At 39.4% G+C, this 24,594-nt stretch overlaps 1 protein-coding gene across 9 annotated transcripts in view; it reads right to left on the bottom strand.

The window, feature by feature from the left end:
* The window catches only part of ELAVL4 (ELAV like RNA binding protein 4), a 143,707-nt gene that overhangs the window by 53,232 nt on the left and 65,881 nt on the right, over positions 1-24,594 (bottom strand). For all 9 annotated transcript variants that reach the window (XM_087960248.1, XM_087960247.1, XM_087960249.1 and 6 more), the window contains one exon: positions 23,519-23,759. In XM_087960248.1, coding sequence (XP_087816374.1) covers positions 23,519-23,747 — 229 coding nt within the window. In that variant the 5' untranslated portion in view covers positions 23,748-23,759. The remainder of the gene's footprint in view (positions 1-23,518; positions 23,760-24,594) is intronic.

The raw sequence follows: 24,594 nt of genomic DNA, 5'->3' as shown, positions 1-24,594 counted from the left end.
ATAGCCACCCTTCTCACTAGGTGATGCACAACAAATATGATCCTATTTACTCAAAACTCAGGATAAATGTAAAGCTAGGAGTAATATTAAAAGAATACTTAAGACAAAATTCCAAATGAGCTACATTTGAAGTAATAAGAATTCAAATTCTGCGTGTCTTCTCTCTTCTCTATATTTTCCAGAGGAAGGTACAGTAGTGTTTTATTCCTGCATTGGGATAATTGGTTCAGTGCTACAGTATATGATGCATTCTCTCAAAGTGTTCACCTGCACCATTTCACACTTTATATTGTTTTTCCCAACCTAATTTTGTGGTAACTTTTCAGTGACAGAAATTTCCTTACACTTTCAAATTAGGTTTCCCTAAATATAGCAACACTGAACACTGTAACATCCAATGGTGGGAATGGATTTACAGCTAAATCCTGTTTTGCATAATTTTCTTTAACAGGGGTGAGGGGAATCTACAAGAAAGAAATCCATAGTTTTCCTTGTAAGGTTATATTTTATCCTGTACCTAAACAAAAGAGAAGTAGGAAATAATTACAAAATCTTACACATTTTCATTCCAGTAGCCTTTTATATGTATGTGCTGGAACTCTAAAAGCAGGCACAGCTATGATAATTTGAAAAATAACATTACTGAAACAGTAACATTATAAACCTACAGGTTTACTGACTGCATAAAGCAACATGCATTTTGCTTACTGAAAAATTGTGCATTTAATTCATTAGATTCATCAATCTGAAGAGAAACCAGAGTATTAATCATTATCCTCCCCTTTTTAGGTACAACTAATGGTGCTGTAGTAGTGTTTCCTTCTTATATTTACCTCACGAGAACAATCCAATGTTGTGGGTTGAGCTGAGAGAATGACTGCGCCAAAATTACCCAGCTGGTTTTCATGAAGAACTAAAACTCAGTTTCCTGGTTTCTAGCCCAGTTTAATCATTAAATGAAACTGGTTCTTGAATAATTATCTTTGAAAAATATCTTGTGAATGAAGGCAAATATATGTATTCCAGGACAATGTTGCAGAGGATCCAGTACACACATCCTGGAGATTGAGAAGTTCCCTGAGGATGGGCACCAGCATGAGTCCAAAAGGTTGGAAGAACAAACCACTGATCCCAGGACCTTGAAAATATCTACCTGCAATATCTATCTGAAGAGGCTACTTTTCTATCTGAAAAAAGGCAACTTTTTGGCTTTACTGCAAAGGCAGTGTTATGGTGGGGACATGCTCATTTTGCAACACTAATGGGGAAAAAACAATAAAATCTTTCTAACTGCGTCTACTTTTCCCTTAACTGAAAGACACTGCATTATGAGAGGCTCTAAATAATACTGTAAACGATAAGAGACTAAATGCCGCATTTGAAAATGTTTAGCCATTAAGTGGCAATTGTGCTTGGGGAAAAACGTACTGATTTCTCAGAAATGGAACAGAGTTTGATGTGGATTATATTTTATAATAGTGTTATATGAACCATACCTTTAAAACTAGTAGATCAGTAGTGCTAGCTTCATAGGTGACTTAAAATATTAAATATTTAGATAGATCTCCCCCACCCCCGGTGTTTTGAATTAGTCTTGACTCCTGGTGACTACATGAATGAGTCCAGGCAATTTTCCTGGTAGCAATTTTAGATTGGCCACTGCCTTCCTTCTTGGGATAAGACAGTACAAGTTGCCTCACTGGGTTCATGCCTAAAATAAAACTAGAATTTATGGTCTCCTAGTGCCTCACCTGGATCATTAAATGCCAAATAAAACCATATGCATATTTAATCCAAGTAATAAGTAATTTGTAAATAAGTAAATAAATACTTATTTTAAAAAGCTCATATAGCCATCCTTCTTATATATAATAACACTAAGGAGCTCACAAAGGACAATAAAGCATAAAAGAAAGATAAAACCATCAGCGTCCCATTGGTGTTTAAACCAGATGACAATTGGGAGGCTCACAAATCCAGTCTAGAAAACAATAGTCCTTTTCTAATGTTACTTCCCAGAAACAGTAAGGCATGCTTGCTTTATGATTCAGGAAGCAGACAGCATTAGTAGCCAATGAGTCTCTATGCTCCTGTACAGCCTTCTGTAAAAAAATAATCTAAAATTCTAACATCATGAGATAAGGAGTTGATATGGCTCCATCATGTTTCCTGTATTCTATCATTCTTCCAAGCTAAAGAGCTTTGTCTTTCTTTGCAGAGGCACTGCTCCAGCTTTTTCATTGCCTTTACTGTACCAAACCTACAGTAATTCCAAAATCCCAAAGGTCAGTGAGCAGAACTGTACATAATAATGCAAGGCAAAATTATTGGAATTGCTAGGGAGACAGGTGCAATATAATATAATGTCATCATAAAGCAGTGATGGCAAATCTCTTGGGCTTGGTTGTCAAAAATTTGGAAAATGTTTTAAGTTGATTTTTCTGGTGTGTCTCCTCTGAACAAAAGAGAAACAATTCTCTGTCTCCCCTCCCATCTAGTACACCCTGAATTGCAGAATTTGGCAGCAACATTGAAGCTGGGCCTGAAATATAGGCCTAGGCCTTAACTTCAGCCATATAGCACCCATTGCTGCCACTGAAAAAGGCTGTCTGGTGCCATTCCCAAGAGCTCCCCAGGATCTGCTACATATTCTGTGGTGTGATGATCTGTGGCCTTCATGAGAGAGGCCTCTATGGCCTACCTGGGTTGTATGAGGCCTTAATTTATTAAAGCGCTTTCGAAGAATGCTCTTCTGCAGCTCTGCAGCCTCTGAAAATGGTGCCAAAGGACATCCCGTTCTTGCACAATTTTAAATTGCTCCAGAGATTGTGTGAGAGCACATCCATTCTGGTGGCTCATCAAATATCATGTGTCACTTTTGACACATGTCATATTCATAGGTTTGCCATCACTGCCAAAACAAATCTATGATGAAATTTTAAGTATGGCCTCCTCACAGATTTGTTTTAAGAGATTTGTATTATATTACTCCTACAAGAATTCCAACAAAAGGATCCTTTCACTTTAGCTCAACATTTTAATCAAATTATCTCTATAATGCCAAGATCCCATTTCCAAACACCACTGTCAGTTCAGATCCCATCCAATTAAAGTTTGGATTTGTTTGTGCCAACATACAGCATATTATGAGATTTTGCAAATGGCACTGTGAAACCCATTCAGCCAATTTATCATTAGCCTTTTGGAAAATTTCATAATCCTGAACGTTTTGGTACCATTGGCAAATGAGATATTGTATTGCACTGCTCAGCCTTAACTACAAATTATATTCAATTTAAAAAGCACCAGTCCCAATACTACTCCCTGGAGTAACCCAATATGCACTTCTCCCCAGTATGAGAACTGATTGTTTATTGCTGCTGTTACAGCTGTAATTTCTATGAAAAGAACTGTTCTATTATCCAGTGCAGGTGAGTTTTTTAGGAGCCTTTGGTGACAGACTGTCACAGGCTTTTTTGGATTCCAAATATATAGCATCTGTTAACCGTCGTTGTCAATGGGAGAACATTAAACTTTGCAGAAATATCTTTTTTTCTTTTCAGCAAAGCTCATTCCACCATGTATTTTCTCTTTAGTAATACTTTGTACTACTTTGCCAAGAAGAGATACTAAGGTAAGAATACTACCTTAGCATCTTGATCCCTTTTATAATATTGGAGTAAGATTATCTGTTTTCTAAGCTGCAGAAATCAGTGTGATGTTAACATGAAGTTGGATATTTTTGTGAAAAACTCACACTATTCCAATTCAACTGTTATTTATTTTTTCCTTTATGCACTGTTAATATTAAGTTATTTCCATTTTTATTTACACTTCTAATCAGCTATTCTGACAAACACTGCCACTGAAGAAGCTCACCCAAATTATTACAACCACTAGCATAGCAAAGGTCCTAACTGCAAATTACAGGCTATGTAGGGCAAGAAGAAATATAAATTTAAGGGACTGAGAACAAAGGCAGTAGTAAAGCTAAAACTAAGTGGAAAGCTATAAATATTCATTTATCATGTTTTTATTTTATGTAAGGTAATTTTAATCATATTTAAAATACAGGATGATCAAATATAAACCAATCAGAACTGTACATAAGATTCCAATAATGACTGCAACTTTTATTAGTGCAAGGACTAAAATGCAGTTATCTGATATGCAGATACTGAGATCCCAAGCAGAAAAGGTGCTTCTGAAAGACATATTTGATGCACGCGTCAGCACTTTTTTTTTTTTTTTTAAGAAAGCTGTACCTTATTCTCAACTTGTTTGGCAGCTGTGTGGTCTCAGGAAAGCAAGTGTTTGAGTTACATCTTGTTCTTGCTCTACTAATTCAAATATGAATGAGCCCAGGAAAATGCATGGCTTTTTTTGGATGGTGACACCAAGAGCAGAAAGTCTCCCCATAAGCTCTACAAAGCATTTTTCAACTTGAGAACTCAGCAGTTGCACCTCTCTTGTGAGGTCGTATTATTTTCAATATCCTAGTTACATTAAATATGGAATTTGTTTTTACACCTAGTACAACATATATGAATAAATATTTCACTGATCTAACCATTAGGATCTTCACTGATCTAACCACTAGGTAAATTTAATCTACCGATTCACTAATCTAACCACTATGATCTTCAACTAAAGCTGTCTTGAGTTCTACTTATTGGTATTGGAATTAACTTTTTCAATGAATTTTTTGGCAGATCCACCCAGTTTGAAGGCATTTCTTTAGCATTATTTGTAGTGTATTTTTTAACTTTTCCTGAATAATGTATTGTCATTACAAACTAGGCTATCTAAATAATCATTATTAATATATTAAATAGAACAATCTCAAAACTTTCCTTTGCTTGCTCAGAACAATCTTTCATTGCCTGATGCTCTCTAGATAACTTTGCAATCCTTAAAATTCTTATGGGCAGCTGAGAGAAAAGATTAGAATTGGAATGGGAAAAATAACTTTTAAAATAATGTGCTTTTAAAGTAATTCCTTCCAGACTTTAGTTTAGAATCATGATGCCTTCTTCAGACATTGCCACTTTTCTATTCCATTTAATTCCTTAACTACAATTTTATTTTTTTTGTTATTTGAAGGAAAGCAAATTTAATCCAAAACAACCATATATAATTGGACAAAGTGCACTGTAGCTATGGAATGATGCAGCTGGGAGCAGTTTCACTATTAATTTGAAATATGAGTATTAATTAAGAAGTGTAAATGAAGAATTTAATAAAAACATTTACAACTAGAACTGCTAGTTTTATTAAATATCCCCGCAAAATATCTTTCTACTGTCTTAACTTTTTCTTTATTCTATATTGTGGAATTAAGACATTTTAATATTACTGGTCCTCTACCATAACTGTAATTTGTCTGATGTAAAAAATCAACATTTTCTGTCTGCTTTTCAAAGTTTAAATGGAAATTTATAATTTGTAAAATTCGATTTTGAAATCCAAGTTAAAAGTATCTCATCACCTGCCATTTCCAGTCAAAATAGCTTGGTATTATCAAATTTTCATTTTTACATGAAATAACATAACTGTGTTTTGTTAAATTTATATTGTTTTAAAGCAAAAACACCATTATGAATCAACTTCTTAAAAGACTGCTTATTGACAACATTCCAGTTTTGGTATTTCAGCTGTATTGTTGTTTATTTAGCTCTGTAAATATTTGAAATATAGTACCATTCTGACTATTCAAATATATTTTATAAATCAAACATTATCTCTGAATTTCTTATCAAATTAATTTGGAAATTAGGAGTAATTAAAACTAAAGCACATTCTTTGCAGACTAGCATACTGATATTATGTTAGTGCTTGACCTGAGCAACAAATACAAACAATTGTATCAATAAGAGTTTCATATCCTCATGGTGAACATACATGGCCATTCTGCTATAATAAAGTCACTGCAAATTTTCTACAAAAAAAAACACAACAATGGAATGTCTCCAAGAAAATTGACTTGTTCAGCATCTATAAAATAGAACATATACTGATATTCCTTTTAAGCAAGCAACTGCAATGTTGCTATGAATACAACCCGACTATTTGGTATTACTGTCAGGTGATGCCTCATAAGTGAGATTTCCTAATACATGCATAGCAGACCAGTAAGTAAGATGTATCTAACTACAGATAGAAGGTGCTCTCCAATATAACTATATTTATGCAAGTGCTGGTAGGTACTGAGAAAGGATTGGGATTACAAATATAGCAGTCCCATTATTCAGATCTGGTGTGAATTTTCCATTTTCCCTCTCCAATTTCATATGCATTTTATGGCATTAAAAATTGCGAGAGTTATAAAAAGAGCAATTCTTTCATTGAGATGTGTTGTCACTACTGAACTAAGTGACTAAATGCGCTTTTTAAAAATTATGTTAGTACAATGTAAGGAAATTAATTTGCATAGCAGGTTCACACCTTAAAAATTGGATTGTTTCTTTTCTATGGAAATTACAACAAATGATCTTTTTTAAAAAGCTTTTTATTTTATTTTAAATACAAACAATTCATCTTCCATTTAACAGTGTGTCGCCTGTGTACAAATATCTTGTGCAATAGTAATTAAAATTTACAGCCATATTCATTACTTTGGTATTAATTTTCTATTCTTATCTTGTTCTTATCTTATTCATATACATAATATCTCTATCACTGTAACGCTCCTCTTCTTAACATATTTAATTCTATTAACATATTTTCTATTTTCTCCCACTAATCTATTAGCTATTTCTAGCTTTCATATTTTTTTCTCTAGCCATCGATAAAATAATTCCCATATTTTGTAATATTCAGTTTGCTCCTTCTCTTTAATTACACGTGTTAATCTATTGATTTCTGCACATTCTAATATTTTCCTGATCATATTTTCATCGGTAGGAATCTCTTCACTTTTCCAATTTTGAGCAAATACAATTCTAGCTGCAGTTAATACATGGATAATCAAATATACATTCTCTACTAGTAAATGGTCTTACATCATTGTTCTTGAGACATCTCATGGTCTAGTTTTAAAGAATTATTAGCCAAGTTGTATCATACTTTATAATAAGAAGCAAAAGGGCGTTGGTATTTACCTGATATGCCCGTTGTCTGTGAGCTGTGAAGAACATCCAGTAGTGGGAGGTGCTTCACTCTCTGGTGCAATAGGCTGGGCTTAATTACAAGGATGCTCCTCCTCCTCCACAGGAGTCCTCCCTAGCGTCCCCCAGTTTTGATGAAGTCGAAGTGAAGAAACCTTCATATCCTTCACCCTGTCTAACCGTTGGCTGGAATAGGACTCCACCAGATGGAATTTGGGTGGGGCTGGATGCTCTTCACAGCTCACAGAGAAAGGGCGTATCAGGTAAGTACCAACACTCTTTCTCCAATAAGTTGTTCAGAGCATCCAGTAGTGGGACATACTAAAGCTTGGCTTGTCCTACTGGAGGGCCTCTGTCAGGTGTGGAGTCCTCTCCTGGCCCCCGTGGACCCGTTGCAAAACTCTCCTACCAAAAGAAGCCTCTGCTGAGGCAAAGACATCTATTTTATAGTGGCTAATGAAGGGTGATGGAGAGGCCCAAGTTGCCGCTCAACAAATTTCTGTTATTGGCGCTTGTGTGGCCCACGCCACTGACATTGCAGTATTCCTGGTAGAATGCAGTTATGCTTCTGGGCACTGGTAATAATTGAGACTTGTACGCCTTAGCAATCGCAGCTCTCAGCCACCTGCTGATTGTCAAAGAGGAGACCTTGTGCCCTTGAGTGATAGGTTGAAAGGAAAAGAAGAGAGCCTCCGTTTTTCTGAAAGGTGTCGTACGGTGTAAATACATACGTAGAGCATGTCTCACGTCAAGACAATGCCAATGGTGTTCAAGATCCTGAGTTGGCCTTGGACAAAAGTATGGAAGGATTAGTTCCTGTGCCCTGTGGAAAGCTGAATCAATTTTGGGGATGAACGTTGGATGGAACGTTCCATAGTCTGTTGGAATGAAAAATACAGAGGTCTTATCTGACTGATAAGGCGGCTAGTTCTGAGATTTGTCTCACTGATGTTATTGCTACTAAGAAAACTACCTTGTATGTTAGAAAGTAGAGACTCGTAGTTTTCAGGGGCTCAAAGGGGAAATTTGTGAGTGTGGCAAGAACCCTGTTAAAGTCCCAAGTTGGATAATGGTGCACTACAGGGGGCTGTAAATTTGTGGCACCACGAATAAAGCTGCGTATGCGTGGGTGATGTGAGATGGACCGCAGATCTCCCCAGGTGACGACCGAAGCTAGGGCCATCACTTGCCTTCACAAGGTGTTCAGTGAGAGGCCCTTGTTGAGGCCTTCTTGTAAGAACTCCAATATTTGTGCTACTGATGGAGAGGTGGGGTCGATGCGAGATTTAACACACCATCTACAAAAAATAGTCCATGTGGCATTGTATATACGATTTGTTGAAAGGCGCCTAGCCTCCTGTATGGTGGAGATGTCTTTGTTTGAAAGATTCTCGCTTTTCAGACATCTCCGTTCAACCTCCATATGTGATGACCCGTAGTCTCTCAAAATAATGCAAAACCCAAAACATACATTAAAGTCCGGTAAGGCCTTCAACTTAACTTCACTGTTTTATTAGGCACAGTTTAAAGCCACAAAAGTAAATAATGAGGCAAAAAGAAAACCAAAAGAAACCGCATTGACGAGAGTTCCAAAGCAAGCCAAGATAACTAATCATAAACTCCAGGAAAATAACCAAGGAGAGTCCATGGAAAGAACGCCAGCAAAGATAAACCTCTTTCAAAGTAAACACTAAACTTTGACTCCAGCAATTCTAACTGCACAGTACAAACTTATATACATAGCTCCCAGCTGCAAGCCACGAGGAGGATCATGGTAATATCCTCTTGAGTAGACCTCACGTTTCCCTGATCCTCTCCTCCCTGCGTGACCTAGGATGGATAGGGGATGGGCCTGGATCCTCCTCTGACTGCTCAGCCGGCCTCTGCCCTTCTCCAGCCTCCTCCACCACCTCTGGAGCCACACTCCTACTCCCTGTTGGCTGTTCCTCCTCTTCCTCAGAGTCAGTCTCCACCAGGGGCATGACACCATACGGCAAGGTGGAGCTATTGAGGGTCTGGAAGTTGAACCGGACCCTGGATGAGCGAGACTCTGTCCGGCGGAATTCTCCATGGTTCTGCTGATGACAAATCCCTGAGATCTGCGAACCACAGCCATCTGGGCCAGTATGGTGCCACCAACAAAAATTCTACTCTCTCTTCCAGAAGTGTCTGGATCACCTTGGCAATCACTGGAAGTGGAGGGAATGCATAAAGAAGACCTGGGGGCCAACGGCAGCAGAGAGCATTGACGTTTTCTGTTTTCTGAGACGGGTACCTGGAGATGAACCTCGGCAGTTGAGAGTTGAGGTGAACAAATCTATGACTGGTTGACCGAATCTCAGGCCACCTCTTGAAACAGACTCAGATGCGGGTGCTACTCCACCTGATTGACCGTGGCCCTGCTCAACCAGTCTGCCTGGGTGTTTGACAGGCCTGATATGTGCTCCGCCCTGATGGAGAGCAGGTTGTTTTCTGTCCAAAAGCACAATCTCTCCACTTCCCTCATGAGTTGTCTCGAATGTGTGCCCCCGTCTGTTTATGTGGGCCTTTGTTGTAACATTGTTGGTCAAGATAAGAACGTGCTGGTTCCGAATTTGTGGAAGGAAGCTGCTAAGAGCCAGATAGACTGCTCTGAGCTCCAGCCAATATATGCTACACAATTGTTCTATGGAGGACCAATGACCTAGAACTGTGAGGGACTGGCAGTGTGCTCCCCATCCAAACAGGCTGGCATCTGTTGTGATGGTAAATCTGTGGGGTTCCTTGAAATGGCAACCCTTGTTGATGATTGGCCTGGTCCACCAGTGAAGGGATATGAGGACCTTTGATGGTACGGTGACCCGGGACTTGGAATTGCTTCTTCCTAACCGCTGGTACAAAAGCAAGAACCATTGCAGGGATCTGGCATGCAGCCAAGCCCAGGGAATAATAGTGATGCATGAGATAATTTTCCCCAATAATTTAGATAAGTTGGCCAGAGATACCCGCTTGAACGTCCTGATCTCTTGAGCTAATTGTCGTATGCTCTCTTGCCTATCTGGTGAGAGAAAAACCTTTCCTTCTAGAGCAGGGGTGGGCAAACTACGGCCCGCGGGCCACATCCGGCCCGTTGGTCTGTCCAATCCGCCCGCCCCTGAAAAAAAATCGCTGAGCATGGCGTATTGCCCTGTGCCGCGTGGCCCCCAAAGCTGCAAAACAGTGTGGAGCGCTCTCGGGTAGGAAAGAAAAGAACTTTGCAAAGGCCTCGGCTGGGAGTTCGAAATCACCTTCGAGTGCGACCTCTCCGAAGGTGAGTCCCCGCCGATCCCCTTTTTTTCCGGGGCTTCCAGGCTTAAACTTTGCAAAGGCAAAGTTTGCAGGCTGGAGCGTCTTCCTGCCGAGGAGTGGAAGGGTTCTGCCCGGCAGGTGGGCGGGCTGCTTAAACTTTGCTCGGGCGGCACTTTAAAGCCTGCTCCCAGCCCCTAGCAACTTCCCAGCAACTTCCGGCTTCCTTTTTCCTTGCGGGCGCTCGCCTGGCCCCGAGCCGCGGGCGGAGGGGAAGCCCGGCGGGCGGGCGGGCGGGCTGCTTGGAGGAGGCGACCCGGCGGTGCTCCGGCAGCAGCAACAGGCAGTTCCGCCCGGGCTCTGCTCAGGTGTCCAGCTGGGGCTGTCAGGAGTTGCTACCGCCGGCGCAGCTCCGCGCGGCTCCAGTCCCGTGTTGCCTTGGGAAGGAAAAGGCAAAACCAGGAGCCGCTGAGCCTGAGCCTCCGGTGCCGCTGCTCCCGTTGCAAAGCACCACCGCGGCTCTTCCTTTTGCCTTTCCTTCCCAAGGCAGCGCGGACTGGAGCCGCGCCGGCGGTAGCAACTCCTGACTCAGGGGGCCTCCGAGGGGAGGGGAAGGAGGAGAAGAGGGGAGGGAAGGGTGGGGGCGATTCCCCAAAATCTTGTGCTGACCCGCCCGTCTGTCAAATTTTAAAAGTCAATGCGGCCCCCGAGCCAAAAAGTTTGCCCACCCCTGTTCTAGAGTGTCTACAACTGAATCAATTGAGTTGATTGAATTAAATGACGCTTTGCACAGTTTATTGAAAAACCGTGTTGTTCTAGGGTCTTCAATGTGATCTGAGTATCTATAACTGCTTGTTGGGTGGATGCTGGCAAAAGTAAGATTTCATCAAGATAGCACTGTAGCCAGACGGGTCTACCTCTGAGATGGGCAAGAACCTTTGTAAAGGTCCTGGGGTGGAGGCTGCGATAGAGCAGGAAATAGAGCAGGTTGAGGCGTTTAAAATTGCTCTCCACCCCCACCCACCCCCGAACTCTTCGGAACAACAAAAAGATGTGAGTAAAATCCTTGCCCTCGCTGGTTTGGAGCCACTGGTTGAATGGCTCGAATCTCCAGTAAATGATGAATATCCTCCATAAGAGGATGCCTCCATAAGAGGATCTCTAGAAGAAAGGCATGCCAAGAAGAAGTTTGGGGGAGTGGATTGAAATTCTAGTGCTAGGCTGAATCTAATGGTCTCTCTGACCCAGGCATCTGAGGTTGAAGAGTCCCATTGGTCTGTGAAGAGTTTAAGCCATCCACCAATGGGAACGTAAGTAATGGTCCTATTTGGGGTGGCAGAATGACCTGTTTCCTGCCCCTTGGAAAGGTCTCTTGGCTTGCCCTCCCCTCCTGCTCCTGTCCCCAAAGTTGATTCTGACTGTTGCCCTGGTCTAAATCCAGAGGGTCTCTGGAATCTTGGGGAATATGGTCCCTGATAGAAGGGACGAAAGGAACCCCTCCAAAAGGACTATTTCTGCTATCTGGTTTTCAAAAAAGAGAGGGGAGGAACTTTTTCTTATTTCTCGTTTCAATCAGTAGCGGATCAAGGGCAGAGCCAAACAACTTGTCTCGCAAAATGGGGGATGAGGCAAACTTCCACTTGTTCTTTGTGTCAACTTGCCAGTGTCTTAGCCATAGCAATTGCTGTGCTGTAACCTGGGATGCTATGGTTCTTGATGAAAACTTAAATGCATTGAATGTTGCGTCCGCAGAGAATTCTGCAGCTGCGATCAGTTTGGTTATGTCCTGATGCACCCTTATATTAGAGGTCAGTATGGTTTCCCTTAGGTGACAGAGCCACCTAAGGGAGGATCTTGTAAAAAAAAGGATGCTGCCGTGGCCACTCTTATGCCCCACGCATCTGACTGATGTTGTTCTGACCCAAACCTGGTTCCAAGAGAGCAAACACAAGACAAAGGCAGCAGTATAATCTGTTTAAGTTTCAGCTAAGAATCCTGTTTCTTCACAGACAAAAGGCTGCTTCCAACTAATTACCTCCTACAAGAAAGAGCCTTGTCAAGTTTTTTCAAGTCTGACCAAAAACAGATAAGAAATAATGTACAAGAGTCTTCAAATACCAACTGTAATGTCCACGAGGCTGAGTTCAAAACTTATTTGCCTTCTGGAAAGGAGGTTAGTTTCACAGCTGGCTTTTATTTTCTTGAAGGAGGAGCCATTACCTTGCAGCCTTACTCCTGAGTTGCCCATGCTGTTGTAACTGTTCTTTCCTTTGAGCAGTCCTGCGCCCACGTACACTTGGCACAGGCTCCTCGGGAACCTCCTCATCACTGCTGCCAGCCCCCACAATCTCTGAAGGCAGCAATCCACTCCCTAATGATCCTGGCCCCTCATCTGAGTCCTCACTCTCCTCAGCCGTCTGCACCTGTTGCCGGCTAACCACAACAGATGTGCCTTACGAAGAGCTAACTCAGCTCTCTTGTCCTCCGGTTTAAGCGCCTCCTCTGCTTCACTGGGAATAGTGGAGGGGGACGCTAAGGCTACTACAGGGTCGTCAACCTCTGGGGTGTTCAGGGAGTTAGAGAATTCTGATGCCAGATTGTAAAACTTCCTGTCGTATCCCATGGGGGCTAGGTACACCGCTGTGGAAGCCCATTGTTTTTGTACCAAGTCCGAGAACATGTGCAGGACTGGAATTACGTCCACCTTGGCAACCGGTTGGGAAACATTAAATCCTCTGACTTCTCCTGCAACACTGCTGGTTGGGCAGAGGGGGTCTATTTGTCCAGGCGTGCAGTGTTTTTAGCCTTGAACAAGAGGAACTTAAATAATTGAGGGCAGAACACACCTGTAAATGTTGGTTGATCAGGAATGAGGCCCTCATCATCCAACATGCCCCCTTCTAGGGGATCCATCTCTGATAGGGCCAGGTCACTGTTGTGTGCTGACCCTGACTAGAGTTGTTCCATTTGGTCAATTGGCCTTCCTCATCTTGTAAGCCCTGGAGAGGTATGTCTGGGATCACAGAAATCTCCCCTTGGAGATGTACCTGAGGGTAGTGCTGTTCCATCCTGCTTGGCAGCCGTAATGATTGGGAATTGCAATCAAAATTTGCAGGCTGCTGCCTAGCCAGAACGGTCTGCTGCACCCCTGCTGCAATACTTTGTCATACTGCCAGTTGCATCCAAGCTCTCATCCTCACGGGGATCTCATCCGGGAGGGCCTCCTCTTGATGAAGTCTGGCCGCTGTTGGGGTAAATGTGGCCTTGGGGGCCCTTCATGTAACTGGTGCTACCCTTGAGGTGCTAGGTTGTACTTGTGAAGCCACACTGTGCCAGGATGGCATGGACAGATCCAGAAGAGGTGGCGGAGGGGGTCTTGGAGCCTGTTTTGGTCTAGAGGAAGATGAAGCCTGAGAGTTTCTCTCAGCCTCCCACATGCACTTTTTCATGTGCTTTTCCAGTGCATTCTAGTGCCTTTTGGCATCTTTCTCTGTGGCCTTGGAAGTTCCTTGGGACTGTTTTGACTTGCTCTGGGTTTTAAACATGACCTTTGAGGCTGATGCTCTAGAGCTACTACCGCTTGCCATTGTGACAGAAGGGTTACAGTATAACCATTAATAGAGGCTATAATGTTGGATGGTTGGCATGCCCAGGGGCCTGTTCCAGGGATGGACAAGGAACCTTTAATAACAATGCTCCCCCTCTTTATGTTAATTTTATATTATAATTTTTATTAATATTAATTTTTAAATTAAAAATATATTGTCCATCAATAATACAGTTAATTAATTATATTTGTGCTGAATATTGCCAGATTAGCCAAATTTGAGAACACCTAACATGCCAGAAGGAAAGAAAAACTGCTGTTGAATTTGCTGGCCTACAACAGCTGCCCTGCACAGGCGGACTCAGGCCTTGGTGCTCACTGTTGTGCTGCTGGATCAGTTGGCCTGTGAGGGCTAAGCCAACTAATTTCCTGCTCAAAGGGTCCCGAGAATGGGGAAAAACAGAGTTCTAAATTCCCCTGGGTTCCTGAGAACCCTACTTGGGGACAATGCCTCTCACAAACCTGCAATATGAATTACAGAGCACTACCACGCGGTCTAAGAATAGCACGATGGTGCCGGCAGTTAATTTTGGTGCACGAAGACCAGGCCAGCAGTAATCCCATGCCATGTGAGGAATTCGTCTCAAACGGCTTCCCTCAGCAAAGATAAACGGTGAGGAGGGGTAAAACAGGTGCTGATGCCCCATCCCAAGTGGCATTCTCTGCAGGGAGAATAAAAGCCTCGGGCCATTTGAATCAAGCTGCACCAATTGGAACAGCGCAGTTAGCACGGAAGTCACTATGGCAAGGGCTAGTTTCTTTGGGCTGGGGGAGACACGGTTTGAAGGCCGTTGCCTCCAACTGCGCTGCCCTGATGTTGGAGCACGGCCGAGAACCGCGGTACCCTTTTGGCCCTGGGTGACTTGCGCCTTGAGGGATAGATTTGTTTTTCAACCTGAGGTTTTTGTGTCTTTGCCCTGTTCCGCAGGAAAGAATAAGCTGCCTTACTGGGCTGGCAAAACTGGGGGCGGGGTCGTGGAGGAGGAGCGCCGCTAGCCCACCTATTCCAACGAGACTGAACAACTCCCACACTGATGCTCTGAACGCTTATGGAGAAAATGAGAAAAAAAATAAAGCTGCCCCCCCCTGACCCTCCTGATGATCCTGTCCTTCTCCCTATCCAGAAATATCTAATATTTGGCTGAATCAAAGGTTCACAACGAGCTCAAATCTCTGCCAATGAAATTGTTGCAAAATTTCCCAGAACCTGACTTTTTCAAACTTAATAGAATAGGTAATCAACTGCATTCTAATTTAACCTATACATATCAATTGCAACCTTGTATTGTTTTTTCAGAAGCTCTTGGTTACCTAGATGTATTGGCCGAATGATTTCCAATAACTTCGGGCAGCTCACTGTCAAGAAAAGCAATGTTCTTTTTTGTTTTTACTCCATCCTATTTACTTTCCAGAATTCCTTCTGGTAGATAAGCTGCTATCTAAGTTTGTTGAATAAATACATATTCATATAAACAGCTTCAACTTGGCATGTTTTATAGTTATTTTATATTTATTGTGATTCATACAAATACTGCATGGTAAAGGTCTGATGTACAATCACTGGTATCTCTAGATGTAGCTTAAGAAAGCTATATAATACATGATGTTGTAAAAATTGCTGTTACTCAATGTAAGCGGCAGTGAGTTTGATGGCCCTGTAGTCTGATAATAAAAGCCAGTTTATTCCTGCAAAGTACCAATTACAATCTTGACATTTCAGATATCCTTTTAAAGCATAAGAACAAATTGAGCCACAGAACTATGCATAACAGGGTCCACAAGTTACACTAAAAGCCACTCCAAAAGTGGATAAATTGGAACCCAATAGTAGACAGATGTAGGCCATAAAGGTAGACATATCCACAAGCAACTTCTTTAAAACATTATACCAAACTAGAAAATACAAATGTTTAAGTCTATAAACACCTAGCAAAATGAACAATAGATAAGTAGGATCAACTATGTAATGCATTGTATAAAATTAATTTTAAAATATAATTTCCATTCCCCTCCCTGATAAAAGATATCAAAAGATTGTTACTTATGTCTTCCTCCTTTTTCTTTTTACACAAAATGCTCATTTTAGATACAGAACATACATGCTCTCTCACACACACGACTACTGTTTGTATCCTCACTTTCTTAAAAATAACAAATAACATTTGTTATTTTCCCTATACCTAGCACACTTGAAAAAAAGAATGTTTAAACTTTCCCATTTCATGAAAGTAAAACAAAAAGCTTTAAAAACAAAACCAGGAAATAACTCAGGAACCTCCTGCATTTTTATGCTCTATGTAAAATCCTGGGATTTATTCCTTCTTCTGATTGATCATGCAAGTAAGAAGCTCAGTAGCAGCACACCAAATCCACAAATTCTTGTTTTCTCTCTCTGCGTTTCTCTGCCTCTCTGAAGAAAAACCCAAACTCCAAACTATGAGATGTGGAAAAGAAAAACCAGCAACAACAAACACCTCTAAGGAGATGCTCTAGAAAGAAGCTGTGTGGGAAGGCAGATGCTTTCTGTAGGCTGCTCTACTTTGCAGGCAGACAAAATGTCTCTGGAGATTTTGTGAGGATGAAAAAAGGAGGGCAGGACGGATGAAGACAGGCAGAGAAACACCAAGTGAGAATAGAATATAACTTTATTATGGTCTTAGACCAGCAATAGACATCACTATTTACAATATATATATATAATACTGACACATTATAATACATTAATAGTGGATAAAAACATCCGTTAAGAAAATACATGTTCTCAAACAGTTAAGGGGCACTCCCTGGTTTATATGAGTGTAGAGCCAATAAGTATGTGTGCAAATATCATTTTCCAAAGATTGTTCTATTTCCAAAAATTGGCACAAATTGACAGCTATAATTCTGTAACCATTTTTTTTCTAGACATTGCAGCAACATAGAATTTTGCCACTGCATGCGTAATATCTGGGTTTGAGTCCTGGAGGAGAAAGCCTACATAAAAATTGTCTGCCCCCCCTGGCAATCTCTCTAGTATGGGGAGAATATACAATGACCCATAAACTCTGTATAACTCACAGTACAATAAAACATGTGAGGTATCTTCAACTTCTCCTTTACCACATATACATACCCATTCTGCTATTGGTGTTTTCTTATACCTGCCCTGAAAGAGTGCTGATGGGAGAATATTAAATCTGTCTCTGAATAATGCTATTCTTTGTTTTGGGAAGATCAGATCATTTAGATATCTTGCCGATTCCCACACTGATTGATTCTGTCCCTGCTGTGGCAAGCCAGCCTATTTAGTTCTTCTTGGAACTCCATGTCCTTCATTCTATTGATTACTACTTGCTTTGCTTGGTCAAAGCTTAGGGACATTAAGAATACTGGTGAGAGCCCATAGGAGCCCAGCTTGTGGTCTATTACCTGTTTCCAACGAAGGGGTAGTTATCAGTCAGTACTAGCGGGGTCAGTCCCTCTGGAAAGAAATGCATTTTTAGCCAATGAATGATCATCATCTTCCAGGCTCTTACCTGAATTTGAGGCATGCCTATCTCGATTCTTAACTGGGCATTTGGAGTTCTTTTGGGTGCAGGAATTTGGTTTGTATAGGTTCTAGCAAGTCTTTTTTGTTGTTGTTGTTGCAAGGATTCCTGTTTGTGCCTCATATAGAATTTGTGCCAATGTTTTGGCCTCAAAAAGTTTTAAGGCCGCAGGTACTAATTGCCCTCCACCGGTGTAAAAAAAATGTTTAATTGCATTTGAGGACCTATAGGCTGCTTGCAATGTGATCCAGATGTGCCTTCCATGTCCCTTGTGAGTGGAAAACCATCCCAAGGTATCTGAATGTCCTAACCTGTTCTAAACTGTGTCCTTCTATTTTCCAGGAATATTGTTCTAGGTCTTTTAGCAAAAACTAAAACTTTTGATTTATCAAAGTTAAGTACCAGCTTATTCTGTCTACAATATTCAAGTGTTGCCGTAAATGCTCTCTTCAGTCCTCTGGGAATTTGTGAAATTATAGCACCATTGTCGGCATATAGGAGAATCGGAATTTTAGGTTGTGCTACATTAGGAGGATGTCAATCAGGATTCTGTAAGAGATTGATCAGGGGGTTAATGTAGAAGTTAAAAAGGGAGAGGGATAGGATGCAATCCTGCTGTACCCCTTTTTGTACCCTTACTGGACCGGTTAAAGTCCCTTGAGGATTATACCTAACTTTCAAGGTGGAATTAGCATACAATTTTTGTATGAGGAAAAGGAGGCGTTTATCGATGGCAATGTGTTTTAATTTCTCCCAGAGGGTGTTCCTGTATATTGAGTCGAAGGCCTGCTTAAAATCAAGGAAGGCCACGAAAACAGAGGTTTTTTTTTATTTGTGTATGTTTGAACCAGATGGTGAAGTACCAAGATATGATCCACCGTAGATCTTCCTTCTCTAAAACTAGCTTGCTCATCTTTGATAATCCCCCCCAGAAATTAGCCAATCCTGAAGTTTATAGTTTAGGTGTTTGGCATACAATTTACTAATAACACTCAGAAGGCTAATAGGTCTATAATTGCCTGGGTCATTTCTATTACCTTTTTTATAAATTGGTATGATAATTGCTAATCCCCAATCTCTTGGCATACGGCCAGTTTTATCAATCAATGTAAATGGAGATGCTAAAAGTGGAGCCCACCAACTGGCATTCTTTTTGATTATTTCTGGCAGGACATTATCAGCACCTGGTGCCTTATTAGCCTTGAGGACTCTGATCAACCAGGATATCTCTCCTGGTGTAACCAGGGGCCAGTAAGGAGTTTGGTCCAAACTAATTTGGCTCTTCTTAGTTACATAGTCAGGGTCTGTATATAGCTCTCTAAAATATTCTTCCCAGGCAGACCAAGTAAGAAAAACATGGGCTCTGCAAGGGTAGAAATGTTGGAGGGATGTTGGGTTAATGAATGAAGAAATCAAAGAGATGGGAAGAAAGGGCGCTGAAAGAGAGACAAAATAGGTAGGAGATATTACAAAAAAATAAGCAGAAAATATAACATACACCCAGAAAGAGAATGACAAGATTATTAGAGAGCTGAAAAGTTAAGAAAAAGGTGCTAAGGGACAGTAGCAGTGACAGAAAATGTAGTTTCCACAAATTGTTATCCACATCTTGACTGGTTATCTCTTTGTCTGCCTGCCGGTCTAGTTTAGAATCTGCCTTACTCCAGAATAAATTTAGGAGGATTATACTTAAAATAGAAAACTAATGGACTTCCAGTTTGAGCTTCTTCGGCGACAGACTAAAACCTCGTCTCTGCGAGGCTTCGATCCGTGCTCGCCGTTGGAGCGCCCCGAGCCGGCTGGTTTTGGGGCTAAGCCACCCCGTAGAGGTGGTGAAGAGGGGGGAGACTGCCTGCAGGGTTGAGGAGAGCCGCATCTCTCCTCCCCAGCTGGCCATTACTCCCTTTCCCGAAGGCGGTTGTAGCGGTGGTCAGAAATGGCCACCACAAAGAAGACTCGACCGGAAAAGAATGTGCAGGAGGAAGATAAGAAGAGAAAGTTTTGGTTGACCAGGTCAAACAGCAAAAGCAACAAATAACGTACCCTGGAATTGAAACATTGTTCCCTAAGAAGATTTTTAAGCTGCGAGGGAGAGAGAAAAGGGAAAAGATTTGGTGTTTTTTTTTTCTCCTTTTCCTATACTGACAGCTAAGAGACTTAAGCAAGAAATTGGAAAAAAATCCACTTTGACATTAATAGGCATTTAATGCTGAAAATAAAAAGTCAAAGGGATAATAAAGATTTCTGGATAATCAAAAGCTTTTGAAAACAGGAAAGGAGAGAAAAGAATAAAGGGCAGGATCTGGAAGGGAGGAGACTGCCTGGAATTAAAAAGAACTTACAGCAAAATCTCAACAAGACTTCCAAAAGATACATTTTAACTGAAATATCGCAACAAAAACCCCAGGAAGAGAAAGTGGAAAAAGAAGTAAGAAGAAATAACTTTGGACTATTTGGATTACTTGATGATTTCTGGATTTTGGTTATTTTATTTGAATGACTAAAATCAATTGGGTGGTTGTTTAAAACTGTTTAAAATGGCTCCACTTTTAGAAGAACTGAAAATGGAACTTAAAAAGTGCAAAGAAGATGCACAAGAAGGGAGAGGTTCTTTTGGCTTCGTATTTCAGTTTTTAGAAATGGAGATTTGGAATTATGAGAAACAACAAGAAATGCCTGCAGAACAAGAAGATTTTGACAACGAAGAAGCCATCTTTAATGAACAAGTAATCTTAGGTGAGGGGAAAAAAGGAAAGGGGGGAAAGAGAATGGAAAGTTTAAGACTGGGAAAAACAACTCCCCCCCCAAAAAAAAAATAGAGTGAAAAATAAGTATAAAATCAGAAAGCAACAGAAGAGGGAAATGCAGAAGAGAGAATTAGCAGTAGAGAAACAAGGGGGTAAAAAGGGGGAGGAGAAGATGAGAGGAAAGAAAGAAAGGAAAAGAAGTTATAAAGGACAGAAACAAAATATAGAGAAACAGGGCCTATTTAGAGATAATGGGTGAAAATTTAATGGAAAAGGGGATTCTGCAAAGGTACATAAGATAGTATTGTTATATTAGAAACAGAAATAATTTTAGAAAATATGAAACAATGTATGATTAAAATGTTTGATAAAATAGCTATCGTAATTCAGTGGAATGCTTGTCAATAAATAAATGTAACAAAATGAATATTTAATGATTTACAAAACATATGTGAAGAGAAATAAGGGAAAAATTAATTATGGAGATTATATGTGTCTTTAAGGAAGTATGATATTTAATTGAAAAGAAGTGTTAAAGATGTTAAGATTTTAATGATTATTAATGATAGAACTGAATTGGAATGGAATGAGGGTTTATAATTACATATATTTATAATCTTTTTTAAAAAAGAATATAGTGTGTATTATAAGAATGTACCAAGCAGAATTCGATTGGAAGTTATGTATTATGTATTATATTGAAGGTCATATCTTTGAGGTATATATTGAAGTTTAAATAAGAGTTGAATGGATCTAATTAAAAGATATAAAGGTGTCACACTCCAATTAGTAACTACAGGAGAAAATTTGTTTAATGAGAAAAGATAATATGAAATTGAAACAGAACAGACAAAAGTATAAATATAATGATTTGAATTGAGATGAGACAATCAAAATAAAATTGATAAAATTAAAAGAGGGGAAAAACTATATAGAAAATGTAGAATAGTATAAGATATGGAATAGAACACAAAAAGGAGCATGAAATTGAGTTTTGTGTCTGTATAAAGAGGTTCAACCCGGGACCATGCTATTTTCAAAAAAGATGTTTTACTTGTATTTTGTATGTGTGAAAACCCAAATAAAACTTTATTAAAAATTTTTTTAAAAAATAGAAAACTAATAAAAAAAGAATCTAAGAGTCCAGACAAACCATGCAATGCAGAGTTTCATAATACCCTATCCCAAGGCATGGGGAAATTAAAATATTTCTGGAACACAGTCAGATGGAAGCCAAATAGATCTCAGGGAGATATCTTTCTAGAATGCAGAAGGCATTCTGATCTCAATATACTGCATTGTAATGATATGTGGGAAAGACTGTGGGAGACAAGGGAACAGTTGGTAAGAGACAGTATAGCCTGCAGCTGGACAGTGAGCCAGAAAAGACCGTCCCTGGTTTTTTGAGGTGTAAAACAGACCCATGGGGTTGGGGATAATTGTACTTTCACACTTTCAAGATTGATGTCAGCCTTGCAGGGTAAATCAGATAGGAATCACAACCAGATGAACTAATTTGACTTTATTGCAAAGTTATACTGACATAATTTCACGCGTCTCAAAGTGACTGTATTTTCTTGGAAAAAATAAAGGGCGACCTAAAAAAAGGGCAAATCTGAAAAAGATTCATACAGATAAAAAATTTTGTTTGTTACTCTGTTTTACAAAAGAAAATTCAAGAGCAAAATGAACAAACAAATATAAACATCAGGTTTCTGAAATAAAGAATTGTCCTTTATAATGAGATGTGTATGGTTATTATAGGTGTAAGTCAAGTAATAAATAATATGTTATAAAGGAAACTTAATAGATTTTATAATTTGTAATCCATCCTCAAATCATCCTCCATTTTATTTGTTCAGTCTCCTTTCTGTCCCTTATAATTTAACTTTCTTTACCATTGTTTTTTTCTACCAACTTTGAACTGATTTATAAAAATATTATTATTGTTTTGTCGGATTCACCTCAGTGATCACTGTTAGTATTAATATTTTTTCATCAGTCATCATGTTCGAGTCCCTTTGCACGCACAAGAGATCGAAATCCAACCCATCTTGAATTCCATTGACTCTGATTTGCCACCTATTTGCTTTGACCGCTAATAGTTCAGATTTTGTAGAGAGCATTACCATACAGTAAGCCTATATTCATCTGAACTGCCTGGACTCCTGATTTCCTGTTTGACAAATAACTTTGTTCAATTTTAATTCCAACACAGTGCCTTCAATTATTATTTCTAACTCCAAGTGCCTTTGCAGCAAGCCAGATCTAAGCACATTTTCTTTACAATGTCTTCTTTTCACAAAACTATTTTTAATGATACCTGATATTTTCTTCACTCTCCCACCAAATCATTAATTCTATAATTGCTCATCTAAGATACTTTCTAGATATAAAAATCTCACAGTTCATGTGACATGTTCATTACACATGTTACTATTGTCAATTATGATCACTTAGAAATAAATAACAGTAATCAGGTTTTGATTAATTTTATGAATTCTGGAAAATTTTGGGATTCTTTCTATAAGTAATTTGACAACATAAACTTATTAAAACATAAACATATAAAAACAGAATAACCTTTGATATTGTGAAGCCTAAATAAATCAAAATGACAACATCACATCTTTATCCAATAATACATAATTATGACAATCCATAAAGGTTCCACATTTCCTGTTATACAAATATCTGAAGTAAAAAGATTATGAACAGAATGAAGTCAAAGAGGGAATGCAAATTTTATTCTATTAAAAGAAAAAAAATTAAAATGGTACAAATGTTTAAAAAATGAGATGAAATCATGACTTCACTGGAGAATACTAGATAAGCCACTTGCTGTTTGCAACTGTATAGTTGTTTCTTCAAATCAAAGCCATATGGTTTTGGTTTTGTGGGGTACAAATTCTCCACCTAGTCTACACTAAAATATAGTCAGCATCTACTAAAAGTAGAAACTTTCCCATTATATATCTATTATCGTCCAACTTGTCTGCTTATCTGGATAAAATACTGTAGTTTCATTCAATTCGAGACTTTCACATAAAGTAAAAAGTTCCTTTAGAGCACAATTTCACTTTTTCATATTTATTTTACATGATATTTAGCACATCACTGAAGTTTGTATAAATGAGAGGGTAATCATGAATGCTAGGCACAAAATCTCTATGTTGTAAAATATGATTTGGCAACATCTTCATATACTTTTTACCATCTTACTATATAGTAACATAAGCAAGCAAGCAAATAAATAAATACATGTACCTGTAATTTTATCTCTTACAAGCTTGCAGGATTCTATTTCACCAATGCTCCCAAAAAGGCTCCTGAACTCTTCTTGGGTCATGTTCTGGGGTAAGTAGTTGACTATGAGGTTGGTTTTGCTGTCATCTGTAGCTGCCCCTGTCTGCATAGGGGAAGGGCAATTTCGGCTGTTGCTGGCAGGACCATTGGTTGTATTGGATGTAGGGCCATTTGACACCTGAGGCTCCATGGTGCTAATTATCTATGCAGAAAGAAAAGGTGGAAAATATTCCTTCAATCCTCAGAGATACAGTTGCTATTTTAAAAACATACTTACAAGTGAACAAGTAGGTGGCATTCATGGCCAATTTTAGACAGTTAACTAAAAAAATCAGCTTGGTCCTTCTGCTATTGTTATAAAGTATGTCATGCTACTCTTTGGCAGAAAGCACATAGATGCAGAGACAAATACAACCTCCCCTTCTTTTTCCCTATTAGTTTTGTTAATACAAAGCTATTTTTTCTTTTCACGATCCATTTGAATGTACAAATTTAACTATGATCCAAGGTATAATAACAACTGTGATTAAAATTACAAATCTATTTAAGAGTAAGAGTCCCATGAAGAGATAAAAGATGAAAAAGTAAATATATATTAGCTGTTTAATTATTGTGATATCTAGTATTGTGACAGGTTTATTTGTGCCATTCAAACTAAGAAAGCTATTACTGTGATATTATGAGCCTGAAGCAACAGCCTTTTAGTCTTATCTAGGAGATTAGGTGTCACAATAATTAAACACCTAATATATGTTTACTTTTTTATCTTTCATCTTATTTACATCAACAAAGCACCTATATTCTTAGCCACTAAATATTTATTTTGATTCTTTATTAAATAGAACTGAAACTGCAAATCATAGAATCAAAGTTTTAGAGCGGAAGTCAACATTTCACCCATCAAATCCAACCCACGTTTGGTGCAGAAAACCAAATCAAAGTATCCCAAAAATAGCTGTTTCGCTCTAAACGCCACTAGTGAGGGATGACTTAGCATCTCTTTTGGTAATTGATTCCACATCTGAATTGCTGTTACT

Source organism: Notechis scutatus, chromosome 3, assembly GCF_049901735.1.
Source record: "Notechis scutatus isolate UNSWTSFEM ecotype Mainland chromosome 3, rNotScu1.2, whole genome shotgun sequence".
Taxonomy (NCBI): domain Eukaryota; kingdom Metazoa; phylum Chordata; class Lepidosauria; order Squamata; family Elapidae; genus Notechis; species Notechis scutatus.
The sequence above is the reverse complement of the archived record's forward strand: the minus strand, read 5'-3'. Positions and strand labels throughout refer to the sequence as shown.